At 41.7% G+C, this 20,128-nt stretch overlaps 1 protein-coding gene across 4 annotated transcripts in view; it reads left to right on the top strand.

Annotated features, from left to right (window-relative positions):
• The window catches only part of TULP4 (TUB like protein 4), a 141,218-nt gene extending 121,750 nt beyond the window's left edge, over window positions 1-19,468 (top strand). For all 4 annotated transcript variants that reach the window (XM_042817228.1, XM_042817247.1, XM_042817256.1 and 1 more), the window contains exons 11-15: window positions 2,051-2,195; window positions 3,380-3,473; window positions 5,003-5,146; window positions 9,190-11,765; window positions 12,943-19,468. In XM_042817228.1, coding sequence (XP_042673162.1) covers window positions 2,051-2,195; window positions 3,380-3,473; window positions 5,003-5,146; window positions 9,190-11,765; window positions 12,943-13,059 — 3,076 coding nt within the window. In that variant the 3' untranslated portion in view covers window positions 13,060-19,468. The remainder of the gene's footprint in view (window positions 1-2,050; window positions 2,196-3,379; window positions 3,474-5,002; window positions 5,147-9,189; window positions 11,766-12,942) is intronic.
• Window positions 19,469-20,128: the final 660 nt, after the last annotated feature.

Below are 20,128 nucleotides of genomic sequence, written 5' to 3'. Positions count from 1 at the left end.
AGTTCATGTTTTAAGTCTTCTGTGCTTAAAATCCCTGATCTAGTTAAAGACTGTACTTCCTCAGGGGTATTTTCAAGTTCAGAAATCCATGCGATTGATCCAGTTATAGGGAGCACATCTGTTGCTGTGGCGACCTTGCAAGGAAGAATTAGCAAATATCCTCCCGATCACTGAGTTGACAAGGCTTTGTAATGGAACACAGAATGAGTTTCTAAGTTGTTAATGTGTCTGATTGCTCTCCTGCCAGCTCTTCATTACGTTTATTATGTGCACAGACAGAACCCTCCACCTGCGCAGAGCCTCATGGGTGTCTGTGATGGTTCTCGTAGGCACTGATGTCTGCATGCCAGCTTCATGTTACAGGTTTGATGCCTTTCAGTTGCAGACAATGCCTTTCCAAAGACTTTATAGTATAAGGCTGTCCTAGCAGAAAGCAAAGGAAATGTGTCTATTTATATGTGAATGTAATGTGTGAAAGTTTTTATTTCAGTAGTACTTGACAAAAGAGCCATGAATACCTGAACCTAAAACAGAAATAGCTCAGGTAAAGAAACTGTCTTGCTGCTTGGTTTTCTGAAAGCTTTTGCTTTTGCTCTTTCTGTTTCCCACCAGTGAACTTTTTCAGTTACATTATCTCTTCTTACTCACGATGCCCTTTGTATAATGTGGGGCAGGAGTATTTGGCTCAGAGTGAGATCACTGGTTATGGAGCCTTGATTTGCCATATTAATGCAGAGATTTGCCAACTGAAGTGTCATGTTTCTATTTCTTGAGGGTTTGCTTGAAGTCTGAAGCTGAAATAACTCAGCTGTACACTACTTTATTAATTCATGGAGGATATACTACATCTGGTAAACTTTCTTAAATGATTCTGAAGATACCCAATCTGAGTAACTGCAAATGTACCAAGCTTTACACATTTTTACATTTAAACTGTAACTCTCGACAGTGTAGATTATATAGTCTACACTATGCTAGGGGCTGGTGCTCTTCAATATCTTCATCAGTGACAAAGATGATGGCATCGAGTGCACCCTCAGCAAGCTTGCAGATGACATCAAGCTGAGTGATGCAGTCGACACATGGGAAGGAAGGGAAGGCATCCAGTGGGAACAGGACAGACTGGAGAAGTTGGCTCATGAAAGCCTAGTGAGATTCAGCAAGGCCAAATGCAAGGTGCTGGCACTTGGGTCGTCAGGACAATCCCGGGTACTTATACAAACTGGGGGAAGATCTCCTTGAGAGCAGGCCTGCAGAGAAGCCCCAAATCCTTCTTCTGTTGGACAAGAAGCTGGACATGAGCCAACAGTATGCACTTGCAGCCTGAAAGGCCAACCGTGTTCTGGACCGCATTAAAAAAGGGTGGCCAATAGGAATAGGTAGGAATAGGAAGGTAATTGTCCCTCTCTTCTCAGCTGTTGCAAGGCCCCATGTGCAGTACTGCATCCAGGCCTGGGGCCCCAGTACAGGAAGGATGTGGAGCTCTTGGAGTGGGTCCCAAGGAGGGCCACTAAGATGATCAGAGGGCTGGAGCACCTCTCCTATGAGGAAAGGTTGAGGGAACTGGGCTTGTTTAGCTTGGAGAAGAGAAGGCTCAAGGGAGACCACATTGTGGCCTTCCAATGTTTGAAGGGAGAGTATAAACAGGAGGGGGAAAGGCTGTTTACAAGGATGGATAGTGATAGGACAAGGGGGAATGGTTTTAAACTGAGACAGGGGAGGTTTAGGTTATATATTAGGAGGAAGTTGTTCACCCAGAGGTTGGTGACACACTGGAACAGGTTGCCCAAGGAGGTTGTGGATCCCTGGAGGCATTCAAGACCAGGCTGGATGTGGCTCTGGGCAGCCTGGTCTGGTGGTTGGTGACCCTGCACATAGCAGGGGGGTTGAAACTCTATGATCATTGTGGTCCTTTTCGACCCAGGCCATTCTGTGATTCTTCATTAGACGCTGTACCAGCTGCCTTCATTACCATCTTTATATTCCTAAGCATGTTTTTTTTGCAGTTTTGCATGCCAGTTGATTATTCTAATTGTTGCTTCCTATGCAGAATCAATATAGAGGCTCGCAAATCTCCAAAGATGTCACGAGCTGCACAGGAGATATCAAGATCACCAAGGTTACCAATAAGGAAACCTTCTATTGGTTCACCAAGCCTAACCCGAAGAGAGTTTCCTTTAGAAGATATTACTCAGGTATTGTGTGCATTATTACCAGACCTGAGCCCACATGCTGTGGTACACATCCAGTGATCCTGAATAATTTTTTTTCACTTCTTTACAGCTACTAGATGGAATGCTGCTATAATTGCATGTTCCAAGTCAATATTAATGTTTGGAAATGTCAGTGGAATATCAGGCATTGTTTGCTAAGTTCTGCCCCCAGTAATTTTGTCAGTGTGAATCCATGTGAGAGGTTTTATATGAGTTGATGCTGTTGGCTGTTTGAAAAGTATATGTAGAAATGTTTCTTATTCCGTTTTTCTGAGCTGTCCTAATGCCACTGTAGTTCCCTGATTTGCTAGGGATCTGCAGAGACAAGATTGCTCTACAGGGCCAAATGTTCTCTGTTTTATAATTGTGTGGAACAGCCTTAATTGGAAGGAAGGCAAGAAATTAGCACTTGGTGTTCTTTGTGTTGTTCACATTCTGTGGGTAAATGAAACTTAGCAGCCTGTAAAACTGTCTGGATTAGATACACATTTAATTAATACCAGTCTGAATTCTTTTTGTTTTGTATTGTTTCAGCTGTTTTTTTCCATTCTGTCATTTCTCTTTCTCCTTCTTACAAAAATCTTATAGTAGGTCAGTTACACAGCAAAACAGGACATGAGACCAAAGGCTTGGATCTTGTTCTGATGTGGACAGCATAGCTCTTGGCTTCTGAGAAAATCTTTTAATCATTCATACCCATAATTTGATCACCATGGAAGCAGTGGTTTGGGAAACTGCTTTGGAAGCTGGTTAAGAATAGTTCATTTATATTTTATTTATTGTTTTGTAAAGTGATTCTGAAGCATAGAACCAAAGGACAGACAGTATTATTTTCTGAGATACAAACTAGTTGAACTCATAATGTACAGAAGAAGCAAGCAGTCGTGTTCTTCTAAGCAATGTTGTTTAGATGTTAATCAACTTTCACTACTTCCACAGCTTTAACTGATTGTTGTAGATGTAATTTCAGATGGTGTTCAGATGTCAAAATGAGGCTTTTTAATGACTGGATATAACAGTTCCTACACAGACACTTTAGGTATTTCAATTATTAAAAAAAAAAAAAGCTGAAATTGTATTATTACATAGCTTTATTGCTCTGCAGGTTCTATTAGAGCTTGATACAGATCTTACTAGGTGAAAATGATGTTGTTTTTTCTTTGTAGCACAACTACCTTGCTCAGGTCACATCTAACATCTGGGGAACCAAATTTAAAATTGTGGGTTTGGCTGCTTTCCTACCAACTAATCTTGGTGCAGGTAAAAGCAAATTCTGTTTCCTTTTGCATATTAAGCTTTCTAACAAATAAGAAATTTACAATATACATTCTTCTTAAGTGATCAAAAAGCTTCTTTAACAGAGCAGTTGTTTTCTCCGGACATTGGGAATTAGAATTTACAAAATTCTCTATACCTGAAAGAGATTCAGATCTATAAATACAATACTGAGGTGAAAATGTTAAAAGTCTCAGGTGTAATAGATTAATTAACAGTAAAGTACAGACCTTTATTCTTACAGTTTATTTGAACAAAACCCGAGATAATAGACAACATTTTTTGCAAGGAGGATATGAAAATCACAGTAGAAGTGTTTTTAAAAAATCCATTTTTTGTAGTAATTTACTTGCTAATTATACCAAAATAATGTAAAAATCACTCTTACAGACCATGCTGAAGATTCTACAAGTCTCAGTGGGTAGCATTATCACATGATTCTCTTTCTGGGTTATTCCTAGACTGGTAGCCTTAAAAGTAGTGATTGTCTGCTCTTTTGATCTTTTTCTGGGTAGGCCTTTTCTCCCTAGACAGTCCTACCGAAAGAAAATGGCTAGCAAAGAGCAGGGTATTTTGTGGAATAAATAGCAGGACTGAGCTCTGAACTGGAATACCAACGGAAGCTCTAAGAACTAATAACAATGCCCTGAATGCAAAATTAAACAGATATTTTTTGTGTCTGTGTTGACTACTATCAGACAAGAGATGGAATCCTAGCTACTGGCAAGATGAACCCCTCTGAACCAGCCTTGGAGCAAAGATTGTCCTCAGGTTTTGTCACCCCACAGACAGCTACTGTAGGGCAGTGGCATCTTCTGCTTACTGAAGTGTTACACAGTGGTTGATTCCAGCCACTTTGTTTTACAAGTCCGTTATCAGTTTTTGACATCCACATTTACAATGATTGCCAAAGGATAGTGTAAGAATGACTGTACTGGGTCAGATCAGGTGAATTTCTAATTCAGTATTCTCTCAGTTTCAGTGTAAATATGTAGAGAATTATATGAATGTAGAGTAAATGTGCAGTGGTACTTCCTTCAGATACTGTCCCTGCAGGACCTGGGTCTCAGGGACTACCTGAGCCAGGAGAGTTTCCTTTGTATGTAATAAGCAGATTTCCTTTCTGAGCACTTTCTCATTTTCCCCTGAGTTCTTATAAGTATGTGGCATCCTGTGGTGAAGAGTTCCAAAAGTAGAATAGAAAAATAATTTTCTTTCCTAAAAATAGATGCAAGTACAGATGAAGTAATTCATTTTTTCCACAGCTTAACTAAAGAGATGCTGCTTTTGTTTAAGGAGAAATATCTGAAAGAAGCAATCCCTATTGTCTTCTTTATGCAAAGTATTACATAGTGATTTGGTTAAGAATGTCTCATATATGCATTTGCTTATTAATAAATCACATAGAAATTATAATAGCCCTTCTATCTGCTTTGAGTTAATTCTTTTTTAGCTTTATCTGCTCCTTGTGTAACCATTTTTAAAAATTATTTCTTGTCACATTCTGTCTCCAGTAATATATAAAACCAGTTTGCTGCATCTTCAGCCCAGGCAGATGACAATCTATCTCCCAGAAGTGCGAAAGATTTCCATGGACTACATTAACCTGCCTGTCTTTAATCCAAATGTTTTCAGTGAAGATGAAGATGATTTACCAGGTAAGGAGGAATTTAGGCCTCTCAAATCACAGCTCTAGCTAGCTGGAGGACAGATCAGCTCCCTCTGATAAATACACAAATCAAAATCCCTTAGTCTGGTGGAATCCTGTAGAACTGGGTTAGAACAAAACTAGTGCATATTACAAATGTTGTTTTATAAAGACATAGAAAAATGTATTGCTTATACAGCTAGTAAGCTTCATGTGAATTGGAACATTAATCATCTTCTACTTAGTTCGCTAGCAGTTTTCTGTAGATTGGAGCCTTGCATTCTGCATCTTTGTAGAACAGAACTGTATTGTGTTGGAAGTCTAAAGGGGTTGTTCTTGTGAGTTGATGGAAGCAAAGCACAATCTGATGGCAGGAGCTTGGGCCAATTCCTGACTAACTCAGACACATTTTGTAAAGTGTTAAATCCCCTTTCGTATTTTTATCAGTAAAGGAGCTTACAAGGAGGCCAAAATAGTAAAGTGTTAGGTAAACAAGGAGGATCGGAAAGGAATTTCTAATTTCACTAAGATGTAAGGTAGTGGGACATTCAAGCAGTACAGAGAAAGTTTGGATGCAGGTGATTTGAGTGTGATAGGTAAAAGAGTAGGAAGTACTAAGAACCTTCTCCAATTAAGAATAACAATAAAATGAATAGCCATGAAGTTAAATTAATGCAATTTCCAAATTCTCATATCAGTGAGAGATTTGTGTTTCCCATATTGTAGTTTTTTGGAACTATAGAAGTGGCCTCCATGAACAGACAGCACTCTTTAAGGAAGAATAAGTATGAGCACTGAAGAATTAAATTGAAAGTTCTCACACTGTTTTGGATCTTTTGAGTGCTGAAAGCTCACACGCTTGTGAGTGACCCAAGCATCAAAGTAGCCCTCTGTGTTTTTAAAGAAATATTAAAGTGCTTAAAGTGAAGCCCATTTCCCCATGATTCAGGGCTTGTCTTGCTTAGTTTGTGTCTACCTGATATGTCTACCTGTAGGATCTGAAGAAAGAAATATTTTCTTCAGAAAGATTTGAAAAAAATAGTAGAGACATTGGTGATCATATATATTATGCGCTCAACAAATTCTCCTATGAAACTTATTTCATGCATGCAGAAAAAACAGAAAAACTGAATAGAAAAAGAAAGTTAATGTAAAGTTTTTTGTGTCCCTTCCTGATGTGCAATATCAGTGCTTTTAATTTTATTAGAAGAGCTGAAACAGTGTTCTGAATTACAAGCTGGTAAGCACCACGGAAATATAGGGAAAATTGTGAAGAGTTTTCTTCCTGCTCTTTGAGAAACATAGTAAGAGTGATGATAGATTATCATCCGTAAGAGCCTTCCTCTTCTGCCCACTTTTTTCTTTCAAGTTTCTTCTGACTTGGCAAACAGGCTATTGAAATTTTCGAAAATCTCTCAAGAATTCTTTCTTAAAGCCAGTAAGTATACAATGGCAAGATGGCTCCATACAAATGGAAAAATGTATTGCAGTGTAAGTAATGGCTACCTGAGAAATTTAAAGGCAAACAAATGAAAAAAAAAACCAGCAGTAGAAATTGCTGTTGGGCAGTGGAATTTGTGAAAGTACTCTGGGTGAGGTGCTTTTTAATGTAGTCAGTAAAGATTTGGCAGGGCAAAAAAACAGTGAATCGATTTAACTTGCAAATTATGCAAACAAATCAATTAAAAACCATTGGAGAAATGAAAAAAAAAGTTAGATTTAAACACATTGGGATATTAAGCAACACCGTGACAAATGAGATGTTATTTGGATAGGCATTTAATACCCATGACAGCAACATTCCAGATTGCTCAAGCAAAGCTAACAATTAAACCTTAAGCTTAAGAGCACAAATTGCTAGCTCAGGATGAGTGCATGGCCTGCCAGCCAGGCACAAAATTGCTCTGCCTTAGGGCTGCTGAAGTTTAGCTGTCAGCCTTCTAAAGGAACAAACAGAGATACTGTTAAAACTTACCAACATATCCACAAATATCTGCACACCTTCCACATTCCACTGTGGCTACTAATATTGATAAAAACCTCATGCTATTGGAAGTGTAATTATAGGGCATGAGTAGGTGACTAGGATTTTAATTAGAAATTAATTACGAACTAGGCAGTGACTGGATTAATTCTGACTAATGGATCTCTTGCCTGATGAGTTCTTGCAAACCACAGATCTCCATAGAATTTGCTCGCACAAATGATCGTGGATAGAACTCTAATTTCCTGCCAGAAACCTGCTTGATACAACTTGCTTATTATTTTGCGTATTTTTTTTTGTGCAGAACTAGCGAAAACTCTTAGGTTCTCTTTTTGTTTATATGTTATTATTCTTTTCTATCTATCTTCCTTCTTATTTTGACTTTTGCATCTGCATTTGCTTTCAGTGTTCTCCTTTTCCTGTTGCTCTCTGGCTTTTCAGTGGTAGCTCTTCCTGGAATCAGTCTTACTGCTTTTTGCAGAAGGAATTCCAAGCTGCTGGGGCACATTCCATGATTTTTGCTTATAATCACAAGAATTTCTACGCTGTCACTTGTTCACCACCACTTGTGGGAAACTTTTGTCTATTCATCTGCTTCTTTTCACATTTCTGATTGCAGCCTGTCCAAACATTGATGCTGAAGTTTCCTTGATTTCAACACTTAATTCTTGAATCTCTCTTACTTCCCATGTATTTCCTCACATCTTTTCTACACCAACCTGCTTTCAACAGCTTCTATAAGTTTTGTCTGTATTTCATTCCATTGTATTCCTCTCTCTGTTTCATATTCCTTCTCTTTATATTAGAGGTTGCTCTGTCATTCACTATACTCAAAGGATAATACTTGCCTTTTCCCAGCTGATAACTGTATTCTCCAGTTTGCCGAAGCTCACCAAGTCTGGGAACATTATGCTAACTGATATAGTGCTTTCATTGCTGATCTTCCACTTTCTTCATCTTTTCCTTGGCATTTTGTGTGTGTGTGTGTGTATGCGTGTATGTGTGTGTGTGTGTGAGAGAGAGAGAGAGAGAATGCATATCAAACATCTAAGTCAGTGCTGGTAATTGCTGTCAGGTCAAGGCAGGCTTATAAGCATCCTCTGCCCGAAGCTCTCTCCAGCAAATCAAAGCAGCACCTCACTGGCTCTAGAGAGTGTCAGCCTGGATCAGTGAGGGCTGTTTTGTGCCTTACCACTACATAGCAGCTGCCCTAAACAAAGCCTGGGAGCCACATCCAGTAGCTTTAGGATTAGAGGCAAAGAAGAGGTGCCAGCAGCCAGGTATCTATGGGTAGATTTTCTTTTGTATTGTTTGATTGTTGATATCTTTATTATCAAAACAACTTAGCTGAAAACTAATGTGAATCTCGATTCTTAAAACTTTGTTTTGATTTAAGTAGTGTTCATTACAACTGGATGATGAGTGAGTGCTAGTTCAGACCCACCAGGTAAACCCACTGCTCTGGGAAAGTTCATGGGAATCATAGTGTGGCCTAAACGTGAGTGCTGAACTTTACTTCTGAAGTACCACTGCCACGAAGTTAACTTAAAATTGATCTCCAAATGTAAGAAATGTGCAATGGGAGTCAGTGCAGATAGTCTGGGTTACTTGCTCAAACTAATGTCTGACCCACTGATTTCAGGTCTGATAGCAGCCCTTCCAAATACTGCTGAGCTCCTAAACACATAAAGATAAGCAGGCAGTTAAAAAGTCAAGGGTAAAACAAAATGACAAAGTACAAAAGACGTGCAGTGGTCTTTTTTTTCCCACTAACTTTAAAAACAAATTCCCCCCAGTTCCTGAATTTCATGTTAACACTTCCATGAACTTTCCCAGTGGCACATTTTTTAGCTGCCCAAATATCTTCCTCAAAGTACTGAATAAAAGCAAAAAATACATGAAATGCCATTTCTGGAGGTTTTTGTGGTTTGACGCTTGCTGTCCTTGTGTGTGCCTAAGCACCATGCTTAGCAAAGGCCAATGGGCCCTGAACTAGAGCAAGCAGAGGGCAATTGGCCTTGCCACATGCAGGGAGGCTAGCGAGTGACGGGCTGTATTGTTCTTTGCAGTGCCTGGAGCTCCAGGTGCCCCTGCCAGCAGCCCACCCTGCACCGTCAACATCCCCATTGCCCCCATCCACAGCTCAGCCCAGGCCATGTCGCCCACGCAGAGCATCGGCCTGGTCCAGTCGCTGCTGGCCAACCAGAATGTGCAGCTGGATGTTCTGGCTAACCCTCCGGCCGAGACAGGGGGTGAGGGGCCAGGACCCTTCCCAGGAGCACCAGGCCGATTCCCTGGCCCTGGCGCAGTGGCACCAACCGGTGGAGATGTGGCCCGCGCTGCCCCTGTTCCTCCCACTATTGCCCCACCACCCCCCGCCATCGCCCTTGCCGACCTCCGGGACCATGGTGACCGTGAACACGAGCCCCCGCTCAAGGCCAAGCCCCCGCGTCCAGGACCGGGACCACAGCTAGTGGAGAGCGATGCTGTCATCTTTGGGGCCGCTCAGGAGCTGCAGCTGAACAAGATGAACCCCCCGCCACCCTATCCTGGCACTGTTCCCACGGTGGGCCCCCCGCCACCCCCACCTGTCCCCCCACCTCCGCCCCTCGACCTCTGCCTGAAAAAGGGGGAGTTCTCCCTTTACCCTGCAGGGCACTACCAGCCGCCCCTGGGGTACGAGCGAATAACAACATTCGACAGCAGCGGGAATGTGGAGGAAGTGTGCCGACCTCGTACCCGCATGCTCTGTGGCCAGGGCACCTACACCCTGCCAGGGCCCGGCAGCTCTGCCACTTTGCGCATCACCGCTGCCGAGAAGAAGATGCAGCAACCCTGCACCAGTGCCACCCTGAACCGGCTGACAGTTCCCCGTTACTCCATCCCCACTGGGGACCCACCGCCCTACCCCGACATTGCCAGCCAGCTGTCACAGGGCAGGAGCATTGCACAGAGGCTGGACAGCAGTATCATCCATGCTACTTTGCGGAGGAACAGTAGGGAGGCAGCGCTGAAAATGGCCCAGCTGGTGGACAGTCAGAGAGCCACCTTGCAGCTTCCCCCAAAAGCCAAGAGCAGCGTTGTGACGGCACAGTACCAGCAGAGAGTACCCACTGCTTTGTACACCTGCAGCCAGTGCAGCAACAGTGGCGGCAGCAGCACCACGAGTGCTGGTGGTGTGGGCAACATCACTAATGCCAACTCTGGCAGCAGCACTTCCAGCATTGGTGGCATGAGACCTGATATGAGCACGGGGAGCAGCTCCCAGCACAGCTCTGTCATCGCTCACTCTGTCAGTACGTCACCTTTGGCCTCCCAGTCCTCCTACAACTTGCTGAGCCCACCTGACAGTTCCCGTGACCGGGCAGATTATATCAACTCTGCCTTTACGGAGGATGAAGCCCTTTCTCAGCACTGTCCAGTGGAAAAATCGATACGGCACGTACCTGTGGCCTTGACGGAGGCTGCCATCGGTGTAAAACGGCCACCGCCGTACCAGTGGGATCCTATGGTGAGTGAAGAGATATGGGTTCCTCAGGAAAGGACATCTCAGAGCTCTGTACCCAACCCTTTAAAACCAGCCCCTCTCATCATCGGTCAGACTCAGCACCTGGATATGTCTCGAATGCCATTTGTCTCCCCTAAGTCTCCAACGAGTCCCACTGCCACTTTCCAGACAAGTTATGGGGTCGGAATACCGTACCCAGGAAGCTACAGTGCCCCTCCCCTTCAGGGAATGCAGCCCCCATGCTCCCCCAAAGAAGCTCTGGCCCCAACACAGTTTGCACAGCAGGAGCCCACAGTAGTGCTTCAACCAGGTTACCCACCCAACCTCTCCTATTGCCCTTTGCCACCCATGTATCCGGGAAGTAGCGCCTGCTCTAGTTTACAGCTGCCACCGATAGCCTTGCACCCATGGAGCTCCTACAGCGCATGCCCACCAGTGCAGAATCCCCAGGGCACTCTGCCTCCAAAGCCGCTCCTCGTGGTGGAGAAGCCGGTTATGTCTCCCCCGCCAACCGAGCTCCAGGGCCATGTGGGTACAGAAGTAATGGTGGAGACAGCAGACACCTTCCAGGAGGTGCTCTCCTTGACAGAAAGCCCTGTTCCTCAAAGGACAGACAAATTCGGCAAGAAGAGCCGAAAGCGGCTGGATAGTCGTGCTGAGGAAGGAAATGTGCAGGCTATCACTGAGGGCAAGGTCAAAAAGGATTCGAGGACACTGACTGACTTCAATTCGCTAATATCCAGCCCAAGGCTGGGCAGAGAGAAGAAGAAAGTCAAGAGCCAGAAAGACCAGCTCAAGTCCAAGAAGCTGAATAAGACAAATGAATTTCAGGACAGTTCAGAGAGTGAGCCGGAGCTTTTTATCAGTGGGGATGAACTGATGAACCAGAGTCAGGGCAGCAAAAAGGGTTGGAAAACCAAAAGGAATTTGAGGACAGCCAGTGAGCTGGATGAGTTCAAGTGCCGTAAGGCCAGCGAGAAGGAGGACGGGAGACTGGGGAGCCAGGGCTTTGTGTACGTGATGGCCAACAAGCAGCCGCTGTGGAACGAGGCAACACAAGTCTATCAGCTGGACTTTGGAGGGCGAGTAACCCAGGAGTCGGCAAAAAACTTCCAGATTGAGCTGGAAGGACGGCAGGTAGGAGAGCAGTGGCAAATGCTGTACCTGGGTGGGAGTGTGGGTGCCAGGATCCAGCCTGCCTCTATGCAGCGCAGTGCCTCCAGCTCACATTGCCTGCTGTTTGGGGAAAAACACACAGAAAACAAACAATAAAAACCAGCAAAGTGCTAGATTGAGAAGTAAGGATGAAGTGCAGTTGTAATGTAAATGTACCAGACATATTCAGTATTATCCCAGTAAGACATAAGAACAAAGGCTTCCTTTAATATCGCTAGTTTTTACTTCTGAAGGGAAGTAGTTTTTGTAATAAATCAGTTGCATAAAGTGGAGAAAAGTGCAACAGATTTCCTTGAGTGTAGTTACAGTTGAAGTCAGTGGGTTTGGACGATAGCTCATTTAATGAACACTGCTCAGTTCCTGTGGCAGTTACATGTGCTTTGTTCAAGAGAACTGATGGGGGTTCAATTAGGTTCCCTCAATCAAAATTTCCCCTCCTGAGTTATCAGGCCTTGGCAGCTTGTTCTTAATCCTGAAGGTACAAGAGGAGGCTCTGACCCTCTCCCAGAAAGAGGCTCAGTGGCCCACTTTTAAGCAGCCTATGGATATTTCCTAGCTTTACGTTTCAGACAGCTCTCGCTGCCCCTTTGCTAATTCATTCTCAGTCTAATTGTTTTCTAGGAAAGTTTATACAAAGGAAAATAGAACTGCTAAAGAAATACAGCATGCTAAATGTGAGGTGCTGTAGACAGAAGATTGGTTCTTCCCTTTCTCTGAAAGCTCCTTCCTTTGAAAATGAAATCTGTTTTCCTGATGGTGCAATGATGGAATCTCTCCAATGGAGAGAACATTTTCCTGCATAAAGAAGGATGCTGGTATGACCCACATCTTTGAGGTCATTGGAAACATTGTTCTTACGCCAACGCTTTATAGTGTTTATGTATGTTTTAATGCTCAATTTACAGAGTGAAATATTAGTCAAGTACTCTATGTGGTCCATTATTACAGTGCACTTACTCTTCGTTGTCCTCCCACTCCGTGCTGTGACTACCCCATATTAATTCAGAACGATTAACAGAAGTGTACTTATGAAGGGGCAAAAATATTTAACTCTTGTTCTTCTCTGTTTTCTTTTCTATGACTCACTGTTTTTGGCCTTGTTCTCTTTTTCCTTCCCCACTCTTACCCTGCTTCCCAGGTGATGCAGTTTGGAAGGATTGATGGCAATGCTTACATTTTGGACTTTCAGTATCCATTTTCTGCAGTGCAAGCCTTTGCTGTTGCTCTGGCTAATGTGACTCAACGCCTCAAATGAACAAGCAGAAACCTGGAGAGAGGAAAATGTTGTCAAAACCTTCTCATAGAGTCCAAACTGGAAAATGTCGGGGCAGCCTACGTTAGGTGCACTGAGGTGCCTGGAAGCGAAGAAGGCCGTAAAACTGGAAAAGTCTCTTAGTGCCCAACTGAAGGGCATTAACTCTAATCAGTCATGGGGTGGAGGGTGGGGGGCTTTCTTCTCTTTTGTTTGTTTGTTTGTTTTCAGGTGTTTTCTTTTTTTTAAAGCATTGTGCTGGGTTTCAGAAAGAGCAAAAGGTTGAGAGCCATTCAGTGTTCTGTGGAGAAGTGTGGCTTTTGGCTTGTTGTGATGGGTCTGCTGTGTTTGCTACAATAGCTGATGTAAGCTCATAGAGGGATTAAAAAAGACTGCTCTTTTTGATAGACTGCCTTATATCATGCTGTTCTTTTTAAAACAGGGAACATAACTTTTTTTCCGGTCCAGTTTGTACTACTACTACTACATCAATGATAGCAGCAAAAAAAAAAAAAGAAAAGAAAAAAGAAAAAAAGAAGCTATAATACTTGAAGACGCGTGTTTCTTCTCTGATCTCTGATAATAACTGAGTACCACAAGTTCCAGGGAGGCTTCTGTAGGTCAATATTTAATTTATACATAACGATGTGTTACTCAGAAAAGAAACAAAACTGTTACCAATGTGGTTTTAAAACTCAATGTATCAAATAAGTTGATGTCTGCTTGTTTTGTGTGCTGTTACTGGGGATAAACATCTTCCGTTGGGTGACAGAAAAGAGGGAAGAAAATAATTAAGAGCGTTCCTTCTTTGCTCATACTGATCAGCAGTATTCTTCAGTTTGGCCTGCAGCTGGAAGAGGTACAGTGTGACCAGATGTACCTTCAAGGCCATGCCTATACACACTCCTCATTTAAATGTGTTTACACTTTATAAACAGAGTCATTCAAGTGAATGAGAAGGCCCAATGTATTCATCTTCTTAGTAATCAATAGGAATCAAGTTCCACAACATTGTATCTGTGCTAAAATTAGGAAGGAGACAGAAGTATAGCAAGTCATTACAGGAAGCAATTTCATCAGGAAAGCAATTTTGTTACAGGAAACAACATCATGGCTGGCTGGAGGACAAATAAACTAAAAGTGGAAGGAAAAATTGGACAGAATTACTCCTTTTATCACCATTACTACTTGAGTAGTTCTTGTGACTGTAGTTTGTGAATATAATGCTACAGGTAAGAAAGAGTGGCAAGGCAAAGTTTAAATGGAGTGTTACAGAGAATGGCTTATTGACAGGAGGGCAGCTTGTTCTGGCTAAAGTTTAGTTTCTGGTGGACATGCAGCCTTGCTGACCATTTAGAAGGGTTGCTTGCACAGAAGGTTTTCTGTGTTGTCCATTTTTGTGTATGTATTTCTTCACTTTCTCTCTTTCCTCCTTGCCTGCATTTTGCTATAGAATACGTTCTGGTATGGAAACAGTTTCCACCGTGATACACAAAAACTGTAATTATTCCTGTAATTGTTTGGACATTAGATTACTAAACATGACTGCAGATTTCCTTCAAAAAATTATTCTTTTGATGTGAAAGGCACACTGAGGAAGATAAGTTAGTTGAGATGTTAATACTGCTTTGTCTTTTATCCAGTTTAACTTCTTACTTGAAAAGCTGTATAACATAAGATAAACAGTTGTGATTTTATCTCTCTTTTTGAAAATTCTGGTGGTAAGGCAGTTCTGTGTTGTATTTAATTCATTCTAGAGGAGCATACCATGTAAGAGAGGACCATGCTGTAGCAGAGCTTACCAGAATGCAGTGAACAAGAAACTTCTGCTCTGCTGACACTTATAAAGCAATACAGCACAGAGGGAATAATAAATATCAGTCAGAGAGGAGTTTGAGAGCTGCTAAGAGAGACTACGAGGCAGATCATCCACAGGTAAAGTCCCACAGGGTGAGTCCAGGAAGAACCCTTTGCAAAGTGGTTTCCTTGGAGAGGACAGTTAGAGGTAAGAAGGAAGGAAGGGCAGTAGATGGCACCATGCCTGTATGATCCCAGAGTTCAGGAGCTTCTGCTTACATGTCAGGCACAACATTCCCCTTGGCATTTAACAGACTTCATTTGCTTCAGTTAATTTTATTTTTTAATTTTATTTTATTATTGAATTTCTCTATGTTATCTGGCTTATTTGTATTTTTTCTCATGTGCATTACATATTCGGCAGCTTATGTGCCTGTATCTGTAATGTGTGTGGGATGGAGGAACTGAAATAATTTGGTCTGTTCCCTTTAAAATCTGGAAATTTTTCCCATTGATTTTTATAAAGGAAGCACGATTGAGCCATTTGTCTGCATTGAGTTACACCCTGTGCAGACAGTCAGTTGAATTCTCAGGTCTGCTGCTATCAATATGTGAGGAGGAAAGTTGGCAGATTAGTGTCCTTTCCTACCCAAAAGTCTGTGCTTACCAGTCATACCCAAATTAGAATGTAATGGGCATATGCTGAACAGCATAGACAAGAAATGTATCATGACATGCTCACTGTCTGGGAGAATGGCGACTCATTCACATTAGAAATCTTCAGCTGAAAGGAACGTTGCCTGCAGTTTTAAGCCAAAATTGTTACCATGTGCAAAGAACATCAGTGTTTTTTTTCTGAACAAAATCTGGTCTAATTAGGACTTCTGTGTGCAGTTTCATTAATCCTCCATGGAACAGTATTCCTCTTCACTTGATTCATAAGCAATTTTTTCCAATTATTAGTAGCTTTCTGCCAATGTATAACCACAAATCACAAACACATATAGCAGGTAACAGCTTACTAACTTGGTTCTGTTGGCCAAGCCTGTGATTGCATCGTTCTGGTGGCTTCTGCCCAAACAAAGCACAAGGAACAGCTATCATAAATCAGGAAAGTATACACAATTTCCAGCCTTCCTGTTTATTTGTCAGATGTTATAAGATAAGATACTTTTCTGTCTTTTTGAAAATACTTTGATAGAGTCCCTAAAGGGAATTAAAATTGAGGGTTGTAATGGTTTGGAGAATTAGAGATAGAAACTACTCTCAAATAAGTTGAATTGTAATGAAAGAAGTGGAAGTGGTGTAAATTCTGAGAGTGGAACTGGATCATGAATTGTATGAAGGACAAGTAAAAGCAGCAGTTCTTCTGTTTTTCATTGAGAGATATGATATATGACACAGATTTAAAAGCTCCCCCCAGTACATTCACTGAAATCCTGAAGATTGCTGTTGCATTCAGCCAAAAAACAGATTTTACACTTTATACTTAATTTGAAAGATCCAAGTTTTCTGTAGATAACGAAGTTCTTCTAGGGAGAATGTAGCAAGGTATTCAAAAATATTCTTCTTTTATACACACACAGGGATTTCCAGAAAATGTTTTTCCAAAGCCTTTTTTTTTTTTTTTTTTTTCTTTTTCAATTGTGCAATAGTTCTGACAGTCTGGGGGTCTTATGGGCTTTTTCATGGTTGTTTGTTTTATTCTGCTGCCTATTTTTTTTTTCTCTTTTTTTTTTTTTTAGGAAGTTCTGAGTGGTTTTTAAAGATAATTTAATGCAGATTTCTTGTTAACATCCAAAAGGCAAACTATTTATCTTGTGTAATATAATAAGTGATTAAGGGATTATTTTATTTCTATATATCAGTGAGCTATACACACTTTATTATTTATATTTAAAGAGCATATTTGTAAGTAATTGTATGTTTTGCTGCAAGAAGTTCAAAATGCATATAGGAAGACTTGGTTTTGTGGACTAGTATGTAAAATTTCATCATTCAGGCAGGCAGAAATATTTTGGCGTATCTAAAAGCAGCGAGTTTGCTTTGAAGGTCTGTGTAGACTACAAAGAATGTAGATGACTTCTTTGGGACCTGCAGAAATCTGTCCTCCACAGTTTCCCTCCTTTGTTTTGAAGTACATATTTCAATTGGGAATGCTTTTAAAAAATACAAAGCTTTCCCTCTTGTTTAGTGCAGTGCTTTTTCTCTAGTTATAAGATAGGCTGGCTTGCGTGATAAAAGAGAGTGTAACGATGTAGGCTCAGTTTGTAAGTTCATTGCATAGCCTGGTAGGATTTAACGGTGGCATACTTCAGTGCACTAGCAAACTAGCTTAGTATGAGCTAGATGAGGCACGAGAAAGAGTACAGCAGTAAATGTGTTTCTCTCTACTCAGGCTAATGCACTCCTTCAGCAGAGCTCAGCTGGTTCCAGCGCAGCCATAGTGCTGCTGATTCTTGAGTTAGCACTGCATGGAGCTGATTGAGCTGAGCCCTGACCTCTGCCAGTGGCACCTTCTCTTCTTCAAGGTGCTCCTCCACTGAGACACACTGGAGACAGTGTTCCTTCTCTCTTCTTTCCAGTTTAGCTCCAAGAGCAGCATGCAGCTGCCAGAGAGTTTGCCTGCAGCAGCTTTAAGCAGAGAAAGCCCCAATGTCAGTTGGTGGTTGTGTGGAATCTGCTCCTCTAAAGGTGCAAAGAGGTGTAATAGAGATCCTGATTCATTTAGAAAATACAGCTGATAGCCTCGAAATAAAGCTCCTAACAGAGTCTGTAAATTGGCACTTAAAGTCTTGTATGATATGCACCATGCACAGAGTGATTGATGTTGTCTTGAAGCAGTGGGAATATTGCATTTCTGCAATGCACGTATGGGAGAGAGAGATGAAAGAGTTACAGAAAGAATTTTCGTCGTAATAGTTATTCACTGAGTTCCAGAGGCAGCAGAAAGAGGTGCCATGGCTTGCTTGATCTTGGTTGTATGACAGTCAATCTGCACATAGGTTCATCTCAGATAAACCTTCCGTGTTACAGCCACAGAAAAATAGTTGTACATTTCTTTATCTAGTTTTGTTCTGTTTTTCTTTATGGAGCTGCACAAAGCCTTGAGCCTGGACAGTCTGACTTTCCCTCACGTGTCTTTTTTTTTTTGGTCTAAGAAATTCCAGACAAATGTGGGAGCTTGCCTGGTTGTTACCTCAGACAATTACTGTGCATTTGCAGCCAGATATGTGTTACCCTATGTTATCTTGGTGCCCTTTTACCTGTCAGCGACACTTTAAATCCATGTGCAAAAACTGATTTGAGTGAAAGAGAAGACAGGGTAAGTTTTGACTGGATTTTATGAATGTGTTTGCCAGAGCAAGTTTGGAAATCACACATTTCTGCAGATCCCAAACCACGCAACGCCAGTAAATCTGACCTGGGGATTAGCAGCAGATGAGCCATTTGCATGGCATGCTGACAGAGGGCCCGCTTCTCACCTCACCAGGTTACACTAAGGTACTTAAGAGAGGGGAATCGCACCCAAAATGCACTTTGCCATCTCTGTATGATTGTAAGGTAAGAATGACAGACTTGATCTGTATATCCATTTAAAACAACTGTACAGCATTAACGAACAGCTATACTGACAGTTCTGTGTAAACTCACCTGAAGCACTCTGGAAGTAAAATGGCAGCCACAAAGCAGTCTTAGAGAATTTTGCCTTATTTTCTCATTTCTAGGACTTCAACACAGGAGAGCAAGCTGTTCATGTGATTTAGAGGTTGGTGTAATGTTTTTCCCAGTATACGAGGGGAAATAATATACTGCTGACAAAAATGAAATAATTCTGGTAGAGGAATTTTTTCATTTTGAAGTCCCTTCACTTTCACAGCAAGCACAATCCTCCACCAGCAGCTACTGGCATAGAGCTCTGTTACCCTCAGGAGTATACTGCAGGTAGGGACCACGGTCCTTTTTGCAAGGTTGGAATTTACATGCATCATTCCCGAAGGAATAAGATTCATTACTGCTTGTGAAAGGTGGGCTGTGCAAATGATTATTTCATATTTATTTAATTCTTTTAAAAAAAATCCCGCAGAGATGTTTTTAGATTAAAAGATACAGCTTTGCATATTGCTTGGTACCTCTGGAGATGTATGAGGAGAACATTTCTTTTGGCAGTTGGATTGTTGCTCCATGTAGGAAATTAGATTTTTAAGAGAAAAAACAATTAACTGAATAAGAGAATGAAAAAGGATTCGGTGAAGCAGTTCTTGATACAAAAATTAAAAACTTCACCATTCAACTTTTGATTTTGCAATTGAATTTATAATGAGAAGTTTGTTCTTCAGGGCAAACTGATTGTTATGAAGCTCTGTGCAAGCGCATAGGTTTGCTGATCTGGAGCTTACTGCAGGATCAAAACAACATGATTATGTGAGATTTGCAAATAAATAAATGAAAATCTGGATACTTACTTATCCAAAGAGTTCCAAAGAGTATCCAAAGAAATTAAATGGTATGATGCCTTCCAGTGGCTGGAGAGGGCCTACACAAAAGCTGGGGAGGGACTTCTTATAAGGGCATGTATTAACAGGATGAGGGGAAATGGCTTTAAAATGGAAGAAGGTGGATTTAGACTGGATATTAGGAAGAAATTATTTACTGTGAGGGTTGTGAGACACTGGAACAGATTGCCTAGAGGGGTGGTGGATGCCCCCTCCCTGGAAGTATTCAAGGCCAGGCTGGATGGGGCTTTGAGCAGCCTGGTCTGGAGGGAGGTTCCCTGCCTACAGCAGGGGTTGGATCTAGATGATCTGAAAGGCCCCTTCCAACCCAAACCATTCTGTGATTCTACGATGTTCAAATGTGCCAGATCATTTTGAATCCTTGCCCTCCCATTTAAATAACTACAAATTTCAAAATATTGTCTGATTCAGCAATCCTGACAAATGTCATCTACTTGTGGAGTGGTTTTCTTACTGTCCAAATGGTTGGTTCTGGTAATATGGATCAAGATTAAAGTAATAATAAAAGAGAAACATACCAGTGTGCAGACACCTGAGTTTCAAGTATTTGATCAGGATAGAGCTCAGCTTATAATTCCTGCCTATTCTGTTTCAAACTATTTACTCAAAACTATCATAGTTTTCCCTTCATTTCTTTTGTTTGCTTTATACATGATTTGCCTTTGGTTTCCCTTCGCTTCACTGCTTCAGCATTTGTTTCTTCATTTTCTGTGTTGTGCATTTGGGGAAGGGTTTGTCTGTTCAAGATCTCGTTGTTT

Source organism: Centrocercus urophasianus, unplaced genomic scaffold, assembly GCF_019232065.1.
Source record: "Centrocercus urophasianus isolate 14NV4802_14NV808 unplaced genomic scaffold, USGS_Curo_1.0 seq_10, whole genome shotgun sequence".
Lineage (NCBI taxonomy): Eukaryota > Metazoa > Chordata > Aves > Galliformes > Phasianidae > Centrocercus > Centrocercus urophasianus.
This window is presented reverse-complemented; position numbering and strand designations above follow the sequence as displayed.